At 35.1% G+C, this 17,543-nt stretch overlaps 1 protein-coding gene across 2 annotated transcripts in view; it reads right to left on the bottom strand.

The window, feature by feature from the left end:
• LOC123544967 (arylsulfatase J-like) overlaps positions 1–17,543 on the bottom strand; it is a 129,692-nt gene that overhangs the window by 93,172 nt on the left and 18,977 nt on the right. The window contains exons 2-3 of one of the 2 annotated variants that reach the window (XM_045331153.2): positions 14,934–15,117; positions 2,695–2,882 (exon numbers count right to left, since the gene is read on the bottom strand). In XM_045331153.2, the coding sequence (XP_045187088.1) occupies positions 2,695–2,882; positions 14,934–15,117 (372 nt within the window). Of the gene's footprint in view, positions 1–2,694; positions 2,883–14,933; positions 15,332–17,543 lie in introns of both variants that reach the window. The other variant, XM_045331161.2, reaches the window with a different exon arrangement.

Raw genomic sequence — 17,543 nt, 5'->3', positions numbered from 1 at the left:
GACTGTGGATTTCAGGTGCCATGAAAAAGACAGAATAAAGTAATTCATGCGTAAAACCATCAAACTCCAGGCGGAATTCTTTCAGACATGATATCCGTTTGACAAAAAAGAAAATAAGTTGGTCAGACGTAAACGATCTGGTGTTTTTTACGGTACGGAGCGGTACTCTGCCTCTATAACTAATTGTTTAAGACAAAACCTTGATATTTGGGTGACATGTACAGTTTTGCACACTGATCTTAAAACTGATTTCAGTGACCATGATTGTGACCTACATACCTACTTTCTTAATATTTTAGCATGAGCTTAACATTTGATACATGTAGCTCATATTACTAAGGTGAGCAATCCAAAGTCATTATAACCAACTTGTATATGTATCGTGATGTATAAAACAAATATAATTTTCTATAGTTGATATTCTTAGTGGTCTATGTAATTGCGTAACGAAAATGATGGACTGAAACGGATACATGCGGCGTTTTAAGAGTATATACAGAAAAGTAATAACAAACTTACTGATTCGGTTTTTTATTACAAAGTGATACATCATTTTAATCTGTATATTTTACTTTTTCTTCTGATGTATATTCTTGAATAAGATAATTCAAAGATTGTCAGCCGGGTGTTACTGAAACTTTTAATATTGTAGACATTTCTATCAGTTTTGTACTATTTACACACACATACCACCCGTAACAACATTTTTATGAGAAACATCTAAAATTGTAATACATTTCGTCAGCGAGGAAAGGTTTTATCAATGGTGCGTTTGACTGAGTGACATCACATTTCTGCATAAGATACAGTATTTAAAGGACATATTCGGACTGTTGGAACAATTTGCCTTTAAAACAAACCTCATATCCTTCGGTTACCTTTTGGGTTCTACTATATCTTTAACCAGGCGAGATTTTTATTTTATCTGAGGTATCAGTAAACACCACAGTAGGACAAAAGCATTAAAAGACAATTAAAGGCTAATTTATCTCTTATTGTAATAACATACTGAATTCTGATATGACATTGAGGCAAAATAAAAATTTTTGGCTTTGTTTAATTAAACAAAATAAATATTCAACTTAAATCCATATTGTAGTCTGAGCCAAGGGACATCTGAAATATGTTTTTATTTATTATATAATTTCTACACTCAAGAATTTTTTTTTCAAATGGGTATATACATTATCTTATCACAACAAATACAGATTTCAATTGTAATATATATTTTTGTGTTTATTGAAACTTGTCTAACGCCCATCAACGGTTAAATCATGCTTCACAAAATTTCAATAAACCGAAATAGTCGTAAATGATAAATAAATCGAACATTATATTCTGTTTTTGAAGTTTAGATTTGATTATTGTATGCCGCTCGTTTTTGTTTGTGTTGACTATTAGAGTTGCAAAGCATTTTGGTTCTTAATAGGAGGGCGAGTCATTAAGTAACCAGTCAAGCCCCTTTTTAACAATAAAAATGTTTTTTTTTTTTTTCACAACCGCCGGTCAGGTATATAAAACATATACAAGAGGTGTTTCACTTATTGTGTAGATATAGCCCCGCAAACATGGCCAGTGATACTAAAACTAGCTTTTTCTCAAATTTGGAGTTATTCGGTACTTATTTTAACGTTTGTGAAACAGGAAAGGAAATGCACGATGTGACGTATACGGGTCTTCCGCGCCACCATATGTTCAGGTGAAATCTTGGATTGCTGAATTCAAACGGGGAAGAACGTTATAAGATGACAGCCGGCAAGTACGCCCAATGGATTCCAAAGATAAGGCAAAGTGCGCTAAAGTGCAGGTACTAGTTTATACTGACAGAAGAATTAAAATGAAGGAAATGTAAAAGGCATCTCACACGGAAGTGTTCTATAATCTTAATTGATCGGTTAGGTATCCGTAAGCCGACTGCGCGTAGAGTTTCTAAATCGTTTTCTAAATATCAAATGGCCACTAGAGCATCAGTTTGCAGTGGATTGTTATGTCGGTTTAAATAAACAGAAGATGATTTTCTGCTGCGTCTTGTGAATGTACATACAACTTATTGCCAGCCTGAAAACAAAAGTTCAAGTAGGAAAAGGGTATGGCCTGGTTCTCCAAGACCAAAAATGTTTAACAGCAAGTATTCAGCAGGCAAGGTGTTTGCCACTGTATTTTGGGATTCCAAAGATGTCATTCTGATTGACTATTTACCTAAATGCAGTACAAGTACTTGAAAGTATTATGTCAACTTACTCGACCAGTTGCGTATTTCCAGAGGTGAGGCAATTTTTTAAAGGATTTTTTTTCTAGTGCAAGACAATGCCAGAGTCCACATCTGTAAGGTTTCCATGGATACCGTGCAGCGAAATGGATTTGAAATTATACCACATCCGGCATATTTAGATATTTAGATCTACCAGCCAGTGATTACTTTCTGTTGCCGAACTTGAAGAAAAAATAAACACTTGTGGACACCATTTCGTGAAGGATAAACAGGTCAAGGCAGCGGTTGAGAAGTGGGTTGAAGCTTAGGACCCTGACTTCTTCACTCCAGGGATATTGGCACTCGAACATCGCTGTGTGTAATGATATATGATAGAGGGCAATTACATAGAAAAAGCACGAAGTTGATCCCGACCGGAAGTTTTGTAGGCCGGAAACTTATTGACTTATCCTTGTAGGATTTATTTGAAAACTGTTTCTTACCTTTTCAGTGTCATGCTCATTTATGATGTCTTTTACTTTTGATCCAAATATATGTGTTGAGTAAGTACCGTGGTATTTCGATATGTTTGCTGGCCGTTCATTTTCCATTAGATCGTATCCAGCCATGACCTTCTCTTGGTAATTTCCTGTCACATGTGTAAAGTAGTCGGAATGGCCGCTAAGTAATCCTTAAAATGATAATAAACGTGAACTGACAGCAAAAATATTTTAAATTAATTATACTTGTCTTCAATTTTAACTACTGTAAAGCAATAGAAAAATATGACAATGGCGCAGTAGTGTAGAGTAAGAGCATCCGACATCTAGCCTCTTGTTAGCTGGTCCTAAGTCAGTTGTTACTGAAGTCTTCTCCTTTCAAGGCAGTAAATGTCTTTATTTCCAATTTTCCGATCTGTCGTTAGATGTACTAATGATATTGGACCTACAGAGAGTATCTACAACTATAACATTGCTAACCCTATTTTGTCTAAAGTAGAAAACAGAAAACAGAAGTAACCGTGCTTTTATAAATCTGAATAACAACTATCGAACCATCCCATAAACTTTCAATGTCCTAGGTCAAGAGATCCTTATCTTATTGAGTGAAAATGGTTTCCAATATTCTGGCTCCTTTGACCTTGACCTTTGATCGAGCAACCCATATATCAACAGGAGTCATCAACATTGTATTTCCAATTACCCCATGAAGTTTAAAAATTCTAGGTCAGTTTTGCATGTTCAGGCCCCGTGACCTTGACCTTTGATCGGAAGACCTCAATAGAAATAATCTACTAAGTACATCCTATCATTCTTTTAAGTCTTAAGGTTCAAATGATGGGTAGGTTATTTATCGGAAACTGTTCTCAATGTTCAGGCCCTTGTGTCATTGTTCTTTGATCGAGTACACCCAAAACCAACAGAGGTCATCTACATCGCATGTCCAATCATCTTTTGAAGCTTCAGAATTATGGGCTAAGGGGTTGTGAAGTTACTGATCGGAGACTATTTTCCAGGATGTGCTCTTTACAATCACATAGATAAATAGTAACAATAATCTTGTCAAAAACAACAAGAAAAACAAAAACAAGAGTGTGGGTGAAGTAGACCCATTAAAATAATTGAAGATTATTTATTGAAAGTACATACTGGCAGTAGTCCAAAATTCCACTTGGTAGTAATCAAGTCTATACCATGTCACACTTCCCAGATATTTAAATTTTACACTCAAATTTCTAATGGGACATAATTATAAAGGAAATAAAATAGTCATGGTCCCAAATTGGGCGCCAAACGTAACTGATAGAGTAAAATGTGCAGTCAGTCTGGGGATTGAACTCGGAAGCCTTTACTTACAGGGCGAGTACTCTACCGAGCTAACAGCCCGCCTACGCAAAGTCTCCCTTTTCTAGAATTGCAGTCTTGTGCTTGACATTATATTGCCTCAACCCCTTCGGTAGCCTAATGGTAAAGCTCTTGCTTTGTGTGAGGAAGGTCGAGGACTTGATCCCTGGTCATGTTACATCAAATACCTGAAAAATTTTACTAGTAGCTTCCTTACTTGGTGCTCAGCATTAATAGGATAAAACTAGTCTGGTCAGCGCGGTGTCAGAATACGATGATTGGATGCAGTGCCATGTCACATTTCTATGGCGTAATAATCCAATAAAGCAGCACTATAAAGTTTTGCATTGCGCTTACTGCGTCCTTTATATAATTTAGAAATTGTTGAAAAGAACACATAACCCTAACACACAAACACAACACTAAATTGAATGGAAAGCCAGTGTGCCATGCTTATTGCCGAATGTCTCATACTTAATAGCAGTTAATTGTAAAATCATAAATACAAAATGTTACATGCCATATTGTAATAGTACACTATATTTTCAACTTCAGTTGGAGAGAACAAATTGGTCCTAAGTCAGAAGGACTAAGTCTTTGACTAAAGATTGGAATGTTTATTGAAACAGTCTTAAGTGCAAACCTATTCCATCCTAACTTTAGTCCTAGGTCCCAGGACTTAGGACTTACTTAATACTCTCCATGAAACGCAGACCTGACTCTCAAGTTATTGATCGTTTCTTCCATATTCAGGTTTGTTTGACCTTGAGCTTTAATCGAGTTACCTAAAAGTCAATAGGGGTAATACCAATCATCCAAGGAAATATTAACTTTCTTACTTAAATGGTTTCCGACTTATTGATCGAAAACTGTTTCGCATGTTCAGGCCATTGTCACTTTGACCTTTGATAATATTGCCCAAAGTCAAAAGGAGGAATCTAGTTTGCATGTCCAATCATCCCAAGAACTTTTAACACTTCTCGAGTCATTGATCGGAAACAGTTTGTTTAGGCCCCTGTGACAATGAGCTTTGACCAACTCACCCGAAAATCAACAGTGGCCATATTCCCTGATTTCCAGTTATCCTATGAAAAATTGACATTCTGGATTAAGTGGTTCTCGGCAAATTAATCGGAAACTGTTCTTTTATGTTCAGTCTCATGTAAACTTGACCTTTAATGGAATGAACAGTAATCAAATGGGGAACGTCTGTTATGCATGTCCAAAAATCACATGACGTTTTAACGTGCTGGTTCAAGTAGTTCTGGAATTATTGGCCGAAAAATAGTGCCATGGTTAGGCCCCTGCGACCATCACAATTGATGAGGTGACCACAAATCAATAAGTGTCATCTACCATGCATGCCAAACCTTCCTATGAAGTTTAAACATTTAAGTGGTTCTCGAGATATTGATTAGAAACGATTTTCCAAGTTCAGGCGCCATGCGACTAAAGCCTTCAATGGAATGACCCTAAAACAATTAGGGTATTTTACAATGTAACCCCTACCACACTGTGAAGTCAAATGGTTCTCCACATTTAAGCGGAAATGAAAAGTGAAGGAATTTGGCCCTTACCATAACCTTCGATAGAGTAATTCCAAAATCATAGGCGTCATCTACTTTTCATGTCCAACCATCCTGTGAAACATCAACATTCTGTACTAAGTGGTTGTAAAGTTACTGATTCTGTAAATCTAAAGGTTCTGTTTAAAATATTGGACAGTTTTTGATCGGAAACTGTTTTCCATGTTCAGTACCCTGCAGCATTAAGAATGAATAAGTTGACATCAAGATCAACAGAAGTCATCAACTAATCATAATAAGCTTCAACATTCTGGATTAAAGTGTTTTCAAGTTCTTGATTTGAAGCGGTTTTGCTTGTCCAGGCCTGTCTGACCTTGATCATTGAAGGAATGAACCAAAAATAGTAGGGAATATCTTATGTACATTTCCAATCAACCTGTAAAGTTTTAACATTCTGGTTCTTGATTGAATGATTTAAAAAGTGTTTTCCATATTCAGGCCCTTGCAACCTTGATAATTAATGAGATGACCACAAGATCAGTATGGGTCATCTAACTGGCATGCCCAAGCATCCTATAAGTTAAACTGTCTGGGTTTAGTGGTTGTCAGTTTATTATTATTATTATGTGTAAATATATCTGTAACTATATTCGATAATATTCCATTAGGAGACCTTGCACAAAATTAGTGCTACAACATTGCTACCGGCTAACAATTAAATAAGCCGTATGGCAGCCTTTATATAGCACTCTTATAAGCCACCGGCTTGTCAAAAAAAACATTGGGCGGAATGCATTGTCAATAAAACAACATCGTGAATTCAAATAGATTTCAACAACAGTTCTATCATGTGAATCATTTTATAAAGGGCCTTTAATAAATTCCAGCCAAAAAAAAATAGCCTAATATCATTGGCAGTCTGCAACAACACAAAATTGAAAAAAAAAACAAAAAAACATTCATTGTAAATACAGTGCAAACAGCATTTGTATAACAAAGAACAAAACAATAATTTAGGACATGTAAAACTTTGTACGTTTCAAACATTCTTTTCGTAATTCCAAACACTTAATTTCCAAAGCTTGCTCAATTAACAGGTTATAGCAGCATTTTCTCCTACCTAAACTCAATGCAATGTGAAAAACAGTTAAAAAGTATAAGCACTCGGCATCAATGCAAAAATACTAACCTAATTTTATTATTCCGGACATGTTTAAATTTATTTGCTTTACAACTAATCGCATGTACTAACACGAAGAAGCTGTTTTAATTATACGCCGATGAAGGGACCGGTGCCCGGACAACTTTTGCTCCTATTTTTAGTATTCTATAAATATCTATAATGAAAAAATTTCGGGGCCGCAACAACTTATGCTTTAAATTTTACATGTACTAAAACTAGCTCAACGAGACGATAAAAATCCTAGTTAACCGGTCTATCAAAATTTGATTGTCAAATTTATTGGTAACAACATGACAAAATGTTGAACTGAAATTGCATCAAGAAAATTATTTCAGCCCACTCTTTCAATGAAAGTGTTAAATAAAACGCAAAGAAAAGACTTATCTTTCAATAACCAAAAATGTTGGTATGTTTGCCTGGGGTCTATATATTTCGAAAATTAAAACAAAAAAACTGCAAAAACAATAAAGATCTCGCCGGAAGGTCTATCTGTTTACGTAAACGTGTTTTCTGTTACTCTAGCCTGACATGTTCACGTGCACGGATAGACCTGCGCACGCGCACAACTAATTATTCTGAAAACAAAGGTCGTTTGTTAGAAAAAAAAGAGTATATCTGTAAATTCAATATTAAAAACATTCAGTCAAAAAGAACCATTTTTTTCATTTTGTTTACCAGTGATTAGATATATATACACTGTTACATAATTATTATCGAATATTTAGCAACTATAATACGCAAAATGTTAATTTTATTGATACTCTGATATTTCTTTTCTATATCAGTAAGGTTAGTCTGTGAGAATTGGACAATCTTAAATCCCGCTTTACAATTAATATCAGTAAGTTTTCTTTTTCATACATGAATACAGGACTACTGAATTAAACGCCGATATGCATTGTGTTTATTTCAACATGAAGAGATGAGACGTTTATGCTGAATATTTTACTTGTCTACAAAAAAAAATCTTAGCGGGAATATTATACTGACCGTGAGACTGGAAGTTCCGGAAACCCTTCAGATCAATTAACCAGTAAATTGAAACATTTAGTGGCAAATATATCGTTCAGAACTTGTTCAGACACAAAGTTTTAGGAGATATTTGAAGATAAATGAAAAAAGCTTAACAACGCGACTCGTATTTCACTTTCATATATTTTAACAAAGCAGTACATAAGTGAATTTTTTTTATATTTTGAATAGGTCATAACAATAATAGGGGATCGCGTAATGGCGGACAGGCTATAGAATACTAATTTAGCATAATAACGGCGGACAGGTAATGGGACACTATTTTTTTCACAAAAGATTACGTTAAAGCTAGCTTTGGTTTGAATTATAGTGTGGATGTATTTTTGATGTTTTGGTAAAAATAAAATGAGAAAGGGTTATTTAGAGCACATCACTTCATTTTATGTGGTTTTGAAGTCACTATTTGTGACAGGTAAAATATCTCTTGATAAATCTATCCCCTACTTGTGTCTTTTCTTTATGTCAGTTTGTGCCTTATCCGTACTATACACACCGCGCACATTATAATTAATTTAATTTAGGATATAAATTTTAGCCATCAAAAGCAAATGAAACACTTTAGATAACTTGTATTGAAACATAACACATTTCTAGTTTCTTTTCGCGACGAAATGAGTATCGTGCATACTGACACTTCATCCCACACGCCATATTATTTGTCATAATTTTCACATTTTTATAGCGTTAACATATATAATTCTCAGTATCTGTGAAACTGCACGAGTCCATTTTTATAAGTTTTAATGCTAGCACATTTTATTCAGATTGACACAAGCTTTTACAATTAACTCCAACTGGAATCTTAAATGTGGGAATGATGATTCATTTTCACGATAGAGAATATGCTTATGTGAGAACTGTCTACTAGTTTGGTAAATAGATACTGACAGACAGCCCGGATGTGCCATTCGTTCTCAGTGACTCTCTTAACAGATAAAAGCTTACACTTATTGAGATCAGAAAACTGAATATTTCCATAGGGTGCATCAAATGTAGCCTGCTTACATATCGAATTTCAACACAGAATACAGCATGCGTCTTTTCAAAGCGCTTGCTTTGAATACATGTACGGCAATAAGATGGGGTATACTTCTCTTCTTAGCAGACGGCAAATTGAAAAGCCTATAGCGGTGATCAACATTCATGAGAATAACGAAAATATGTACAAACAAAAATAAAAGAAGTGATACTAAATTGATTTGTTGGGTTAACGGCGCAGAATTAAATGTGCGAAGTTTAAGTATTTATATAGAAAAGAACATCAAGAAATGCGTCAAGTTATTGATTTCTTACATGATCTGCTTATTTCATTTGGACAAGAGGTTAAAATAATTTGTAATAATAAACTGTTTTAAAAAATATTACAGCTGAATAAATGTTAATTTAATCTGACTTGTCTCCCTTTATGACATTTTTTTTTCTCATACCCTGTCTTTGTCTTGCTTTTTTTCTAACATATCGTATTCTGCCCCAGGTATGTTTAACCTTCATTCTATGCCATCTTTCAGTGTGTTTCCCATACGAAATCATTGCACATAGAAGAAAATTACTACACATACTGCATATTCGGTAAATGTCTGGTAAACGTATATTTTAACAATACTGGTCCGTGTTATCTCCGTATACGAAAAACAAATTCAGTCTGTATGTGACAAAAATACGGGATCTGTATAATACGTATGTCTTGCATATACGGGAAAAAACCTTGCCCGTATATAAAATACAGGTCCGTATATCTCCGTATATCAGATGCAAATACAGTCCGTATTTGACAAAAATACGGGACCCGTATACTTCTTATACCATGCATATATGGGACATGTTCTTAGTCCGTATATCAAAAATACAGTTCCGTATATTCGCCGTATATAACAAAAGTACGGGATCTGTATGCTAACCATATCAAGTGCATACAGAAAAAAGTCCGAAGCCCGTATATTAGAAAATACTGGTTCGTATATTAGATGCAATCGCAGTCCGTATATGACGGGATCCGTATACTACGTATATCCGGAATATACAGGGTCGTATACGTGTTCCGTATATTCTAAAATACGGTAAGTATACGGGAAAAAAAGTGTTAGACCCTTCGAATACATTGAAATAAAGTTTATGTTTAAGCAGGACACGAATAAACACCATGTCTATGGAAAACTCGTATATTACATATGTACGGAAAATATACATATAATGTATATTCTGCGTATACAGGATCCCGTGTATGCATGACAAACGAAAGTTTGGTTCAGGCTGATCTCCTCTTTTTTTAATTCCATCTCGGCGACATAGTCTTCCTTTGTCTTCATAAAATGAAAAACAAGCGAAATAATGGCAGGCTCAGTTGATTGAGTCTGTCCACGAAAGGTAATGGAAAGTGCAACACCTCTCACACCCGCGTAGCACCGGCATAAGTTGACTTTTATTACATATATATTGAACTGACTCCATGGTTTCAAAGGAACACTTAATCCAACTACGGGGGAGACTTTTCATGACCGCCAAGCGGCACTTAAAGACTGGTATTGTGATGGCTTATAAAATTAATTAATCTATCCTTTGAATGCATACAATGCACCCAAGGAAATTAATAACAGACCCCGTTTGATTGAGTCTATTTTTGACTTTTACAAAGATGAATTCACTCAGAAAACATTTCGTTAAAATTCAAACAGACTGCCGAAATAATTCCCAGACTGTTTACTGTAATCGGCCATGAACAAGTTTGCATGTGGTTAAAAATGAGAAACAAAAAATGGCGTTGTTAATTATATATAAGCCGTGACATTACAATTTTGTTTCAGTCAACATCTATATATACAAACACTCAAAGGGGTATAGAATTTAGTCAAAATTTGTCGAGCACTGTCAAAAAAGTATGCAAACAAATATATACTGACAGTTTATAAAATAATTGAATTGAAAACCGGTTTAATCGAGACAGAAAGTATATCTGAATAGCAAAAGTTTTCACAGCTGATAGAAAGCCATCTAATGGTCAGTCAATCACCGTGCTTTCCAAGATTTGTTTGATGGCTTTGAATGCCGTGTTTGACCTTTTTTTTATTTTTACATGTTTTCAAGTATGTTGGTAAAACGTAACACTACACAACATTTATTTTTTTCAATAATTTAATACATTACTATAACTAATAAGTCATTTATATTTATTATATACATGGAGGAACAAATGTACAATAACAATTCATGCATACATTTACTGACTAGAAGGAGAGTGTCAATATTTGCGCAAAAATGTGACATATAAGTAGAAATTTATGCAGAAATAATCGAGGTTATCGTAAATTGGAGGACTGCAGATCACCGCGAATATCACAAAAATTTGAAGCCCGCGAACATTTCTACATTATCAGTATAAGTGCATTGCCTTCCGAGGAATAAACGATGAAACAGGTCATCCTTGCTGCGAGAAGTCAAACTAATTTGCTAGTCAGAGATTTTATTTACCAGGAATCGTACGTGATATTAACTCTAGAGTCTCTTTGTGTAAACCTTGTATTTGTAAGAAGAGCCCCGAAGTCCAAAGTTGGTTACGAGGATGTCTTTGTTATAACTGACCATTTTACCCGTTATGCCAAGGCTATTCCTTGCAGAAATCAGAAGGCTACCACTACGGCTAAAGCGCTTTATGAACATTTCATTGTTCACTATTCTTCTCAGAACAGCTACACACAGACCAAGGTCATAGTTATCCACAAGACCCGTACTACCCCTTGCCATCCCATGGGCAAACCTCCCCAAAAAAGGTTTAATCGAACACTTTTTCAAATTCCGGGGGCATTGTCGGATGACAAGAAAGCAAACTGGGCAGAGTTCCAATCCTCGTTCAGACATATAATGCACCAAAATCAGTTCAAAGGGATATTCCCCGTATTTTCTAATATTCGGATAGCACCGCCGCCTTTCTGTTGATTTTCTCCCAGAAATGACAGTGCACCTGGACATGTCACAAAAAACTACAAGAGTGCCTTATTTGGGCGTTGCTGGTGATGCCGCTAGGAAAAAGGCTGAGCAGAATCAAACAGCGCACGGTCGCAAAGTTCGTGAGAACAAGTTAAACACAAGTGAAATTGTATTGGTTAGACGCTTACACATCCATTGCAAGATCAAATCGGCTGACAAGTGGGAGACGAACCCTATGTCGTAGTTGATATCACCTACTAAAGCGAACTAGTGTATAAGGTTCAGTTAGAAACCCACAAGGGACCTATTAGAACTTAGCAAAAAAAAACCTATATAAATCTGGTATAATAATAATAATAATAATATAACACCGGAATCTGTTACTCCCTTTCATTTCAATTCCCGTCATCCAGGATTCACCTACACCCAAACCAGTCCGTTAGTTCAGATCTAGGTCTGCTTCGCCGCAAGATTTCTAGTATGATGAAAATTCTAGTTCCAGTTCCAGCGCTGATATTTACGTCATTCCTATTCGTATAAATCTACCCTTTGGTCATTCACCCAGTCCACCTACTAGTGTTAGACAGATTTCACGTTCTTTATTTCAAACTCAGTCTGTGACACATTTTGTCCCAGATTCACTAAATTTTGGTTTGCCAACAAGTCATTGCGTACACGAGTTCCAGTCGTAACACTAGTTGTAACACCACAAACATTTTCTTCTCTCAGACGCGACAGGTGTAAACGAGAACGCTATATTAGTCTTATACCGCATGCTTAGTGTTCATCCCGTGTACAGTTGGACACTACGATTCCCTCTTTGATTGTGTCTGACGGAAGATGGGAAGGACTCTATGATAAGCAGTTTTTGAATACTACTCAGACTGAACTGTTTTGCTCTGTCTTTTGAAAATGCATAGAATACATGCGTTTTTTTTTTTTGTTCTTAAGGTTTGCTTTTTATATATTACTGTAAAATCATTTAATTTCGTGGGCATGAAATTTCGTTGTTTTGGTCAAACAGCAATTTTGTGGGGATATGAGTTCGTGGATTTCAACTTTTGAACACAAAATGAATGGGAGTTTTACTTGTTCGTTGGGATTAAATTTCGTGGATTGACTCAACCACGAAATCCAGGAACATTAGTACCCCACGAATATTAATGATTTCACAGTATACACGAGCATGTTTGTGTTTTACATGCCATGCATTTTGGATTCCATAGCGCGTGTTAAAGATTCACCTGGAGGGGATTACTTTTATTTACACTGTTTTGTATCTTTGGAACATGATGGGGATAAGAGTTAGATTGAGTGCGCACAATAAACCAGTTTAAGCTCCCCAGGGGTGTTCTTGCCATTGACCGTTCCAAGGCGGTGCCCCACTGTGTTCCTTTGTGTGTTCGTTTTGTCCCGTGTGTGTGTATGTTTGCGTGCGTGCGTGCGTTTGTGGTGTGCACGTCTGCGTGCTGTCGGTTTCGCTTTGGGGAGGGTGCGTTTTTGGTACGTGGCATTCCCTGTTTGATATTTATTTTTGTTTTTCATAACCTATAAATTTGATGTTTGTAACCTAGAACAACCAAATGTATCATTTCTTTGCCACAGGTATTTGATAAATGCAGATTATGCGTGGAAATGAGCTGCAATATTCAGGAATATGCAGTTTTCATTTTTCAGCGTTACACATTATACATTTTGAAGTTGTTTTATTTAGACATATGAAACTTCTTTTTCAGCTATAAATCATTGCCTACCATTGCGAAATAAATTCTTTGCTGAATGTATTCTCAGAAGTTTCGGTAAAATTTGATAATTCTGATTTAATGATTTCTCTATCATTTGATTACTTAATCTTATATATTTTTGTATATAATTTTATGGCTTTACTTCCTTCTTTTAGAATGAAAAGCTGAGCTAATATCAATATTGATTTTGCTAAAAGAAAACATAGACAGATACCGATTTACGTAATTCAAGAGAGGCAACTTCTGTCAGAATGTTACATACTGCCCTAGATGGATCATGCACCGTTGTTCACTATTTAAGTTTACTAATTTTGAATTGGTCGTACACATTTTATTACTTTGATATTCGGAAAGTCAGAATTTAAATGTCTCTTATAAATAGTATGCTGAGCTTTCAGAATGCCACAGCCATTTTAACAAAGTAAGGGAGTTTGGAGAAAAGTCAAGTTTCCCTTCTTTGCTTAAATTGATAAAATAATTCGTGCATTATATTTCTATGTATATGACGTATCACATCACGCCGTAGTCCGTTGTATCATGTCTGTACTCTGTGATCAGTTGTATTGTGTTGTACTCCATATGAGTAATATCATGTCCAGGCATGTGTCCACTCGAGCATATGAGCTTGTTTTGTAAGATAGGAGACGTTTTCATTGGTCAGTTATGCGTTTGCACAAATACCAACCTTTTGTACGGACTAAAATATGCACTTCCCTCTATATATTATTCTTGAGAATCATATGCTATTGAACATAAGTGCCTTTAGAACTTATTTTGTACTTTGTGGTTAAGCGTCCTTACCTTTGGACACGTTACTGTTTTAATATTTAAATGTACCTTTGATAGACGTATCCTGTAAGCTATTTTATTTAGCAGTTGTTCTTTTAGAATTTAGTAATAACTGCGAGATATGTACTTTGTGAAAACTGTAATTTAACGTTTGCTTTTGTTGTATTTCAAGTTGTATTGTTTCATGTTCCTGATTTTACTGTTTTATGTTTTCAGCTTTCCCTTGTGTGCTATACAGATACTATCCAACGAATAAAAAGATGTAACTTTTACATGGTATTGTTCACCATATTTCCAAACTACCACTATTACATATTTGTTTAGGTATAAACAACCACCTCATAGTTTATTACGTAATTTATAATTAAAGCCATTCTATTGAAAAAGACTATTAATCAAGTAAAACATTTTATATCGGCCGGCTAAAATTATACAGTATCTATAAAACAATAAAGTCAATAGCATTTGCCTACATCCTACTCACTGAAAGAAAAGTGTGTATGTTCGGGTTTAACGTCATTTTCAACAATTTTTCAGTCATATAAACGACGGCACTAAAAGAAATAATTCAGGATCATCTTCATAATCATTAATGAAAGTCAAAGTCAAAGATTATATTTAGTTATGTATATAGTATGTTTGAATATTATACATATAATGGTTATTTAAAGTTTTCATATACTAAATAAATAATTTTCGTACCAAAATATGTATCGAAACCACGACGGGTTGGTAAATATTCAGCTTTAAAGAAGCCTAGATGCCACTTTCCGACCATATGTGTAGCATAACCAGCATCTCGAAGCTTGTCGGCGATGGTAGGGTTATCAAGAGCCAAACCTGCTGGAGTTGCAGGCCATAAAACCCAATGAAGGCCTGTATGAATCTTAAAAAAAGGTCGACTGGTTAGCTTTATGAAAGATATTTTCAAACGAAGAGCTATTAATGTCTATAACTATTGTAATTTAAAAGTGCTATACTAATTTATTTCTTGATTCAACCTCGTTAGAAGCATTAACAATTGTTGAATATTACGTAGTAGAATTTTTCCTTCCCAGTTGATAGTACTGAAATGTTACTGCATCAAAACGGCACATGTTCTGAAATAAACAACATTCTATATAGAGATCATTCGATTAGAATCCCTAAGCAAATTAATAGTGATCCATCGGAAGAAATTTTAAAAAGGTGAATTTGTTGAATGTTGTCAATTCACACTAAGGGTGTAACGATATATCACGATTCCTTCCTTGGTCTGGATATACGAATATCGTATCGTAGACATGTTTCACGATACAGAAACGATACAGAGAATAGTAAAATCATTAAATGAAAACTTTCATACAATCAGTGTTAAAGGCAGTAACAAACTAATGTAACATTTAAAATAGTTTCTTTAATTTCAAAACAAAATTTCAAGTACTTTCCATGTGTAGGAACTTTGTTTTACTTTTTTATCACATGAATACTCAATGTGTATCGCATTACGTTCTGTATCGTTGCATCTGTATCACGATATGTATTGTATCGTGAGACTAGCGTATCGTTACACCCCTAATTCACATACTGACTTTTCATTCGTATATTATATAAAATTTGAATTGGGAACACTCCTCATGAATGTTTCTTTCATCCCCGTATCTGTCCTTACTTTTGTCTCTTATCTGTTGCCGATGAACAGTTATTCGCTCGTGAAGAATGTCCCCTGTCCCAACAATATATCTTTTTCTGGCAGTCATAACAACTTATAACGTATATTACAAGTAGTTAGAGGATAAAGGATATAGGCGCAGTTTGACCTCATCGGACCCCTAACATTTGACCTAAACTGACCATTGCTGACAAATTTAAAATAACATGAGTTTTGACAAAGGACTGAGAAACTCTCTGGTTAAACCGCAGGTTTTAAAAAAGTGATGAAAAATATATTTAAATATATTTTGTTATTTAGATAATATTTCATGCAAAACCCGGAAAAATCCTTTAAACTCATACCGAAAAACAATTTACAATATTTTTGTCCTATTTGATTGATGACGCACGATGTTTATAAATATAAGCATACTGGATTGCACAACAGTGCAGTGCTAAACATATAAGGAAACTATTCAATGCCTTTAGTATCTCTCGACTGTTACATACTATCTTCGGGAGGATTAAGGATATAGGCGCAGTTTGACCTCATATGACCCCTAACATTTGACCGAAACTGACCACTGCTGACAAATTTAAAATAACATGAGTTTTGACAAAGGACTGAGAAACTCTCTGGTTAAACCGCAGGTTTTAACAAAGTGAAGAAAAATATATTTAAATATATTTTGTTATTTAGATAATATTTCATTCAAAACCCGGAAGAAACCTTTAAACTCATACCGAAAAACAATTTACAATATTTTTGTCATATTTGATTGATGACGCACGATGTTTATAAATATAAGCATACTGGATTGCACAACAGTGCAGTGCTAAACAGATAAGGAAAATTTTCAATGCCTTTAGTATCTCTCGACTGTTACATACTATCTTCGGGAGGCTTAGTATGACGCCTGTCTTGCCTGTTTAATGGCAGTCTGGTTTGGTTCAGAGGTCCTGTATGACGCCTGTTCCACCCGCTTAATGGTAGCAGCTGTGGCTATTACAAATTGAAGGTTGCACGCACAATAGATATCTTCCTACAATTTGTAATAGCCACCCGTTTCGAAAGTTCGAGAGGCTACGAACAATGGGGTTAAAGGTAATTCTGCTGTGGGCCAACAGGTGGGACGGCTTAAGAGGGACTAATGCTTCATTCCGGGCGAGTAAACAGGTGAGATGGCTGAAGGTTCATCCCGCTGCCGGATATCTGCCCGGTGGCGGGGTTAAAAGTAGTATGTAGCAGACGAGGCTTTTGTACTTTCGATATTTTTTTATTTTAGAATATATTGAGTTTACATAAAAAATATATTGTTTGAAAGAAAATTTACGGATAATTTATATCAATATGTTACAACAAAAAAGGGAGAAAAAAAACCATAAAAATGATATTTACCCGATCATGTACTGACTCTATAACATATAAATCTATCTCGTAGTTAACATGTAAACACCACAGATTAATTGCTTTGCAGACGAACTACCGGTACCGATTACTTGAACAAGTAAATATTTGCGACACCCGTATCGTTTTATTGATAATTGCAAGTAGTACAAACGATAAATTAGAACAGCTTTAGTAAAATGTGAAATAGGAAGTGATAGTTTTTTTAATTTTGTTTTATATTGTTAATTTTCAGTATTTTATACAATAGATCATACATTGTTATACCATCT

This window comes from Mercenaria mercenaria, chromosome 15, assembly GCF_021730395.1.
Source record: "Mercenaria mercenaria strain notata chromosome 15, MADL_Memer_1, whole genome shotgun sequence".
Lineage (NCBI taxonomy): Eukaryota > Metazoa > Mollusca > Bivalvia > Venerida > Veneridae > Mercenaria > Mercenaria mercenaria.
This window is presented reverse-complemented; position numbering and strand designations above follow the sequence as displayed.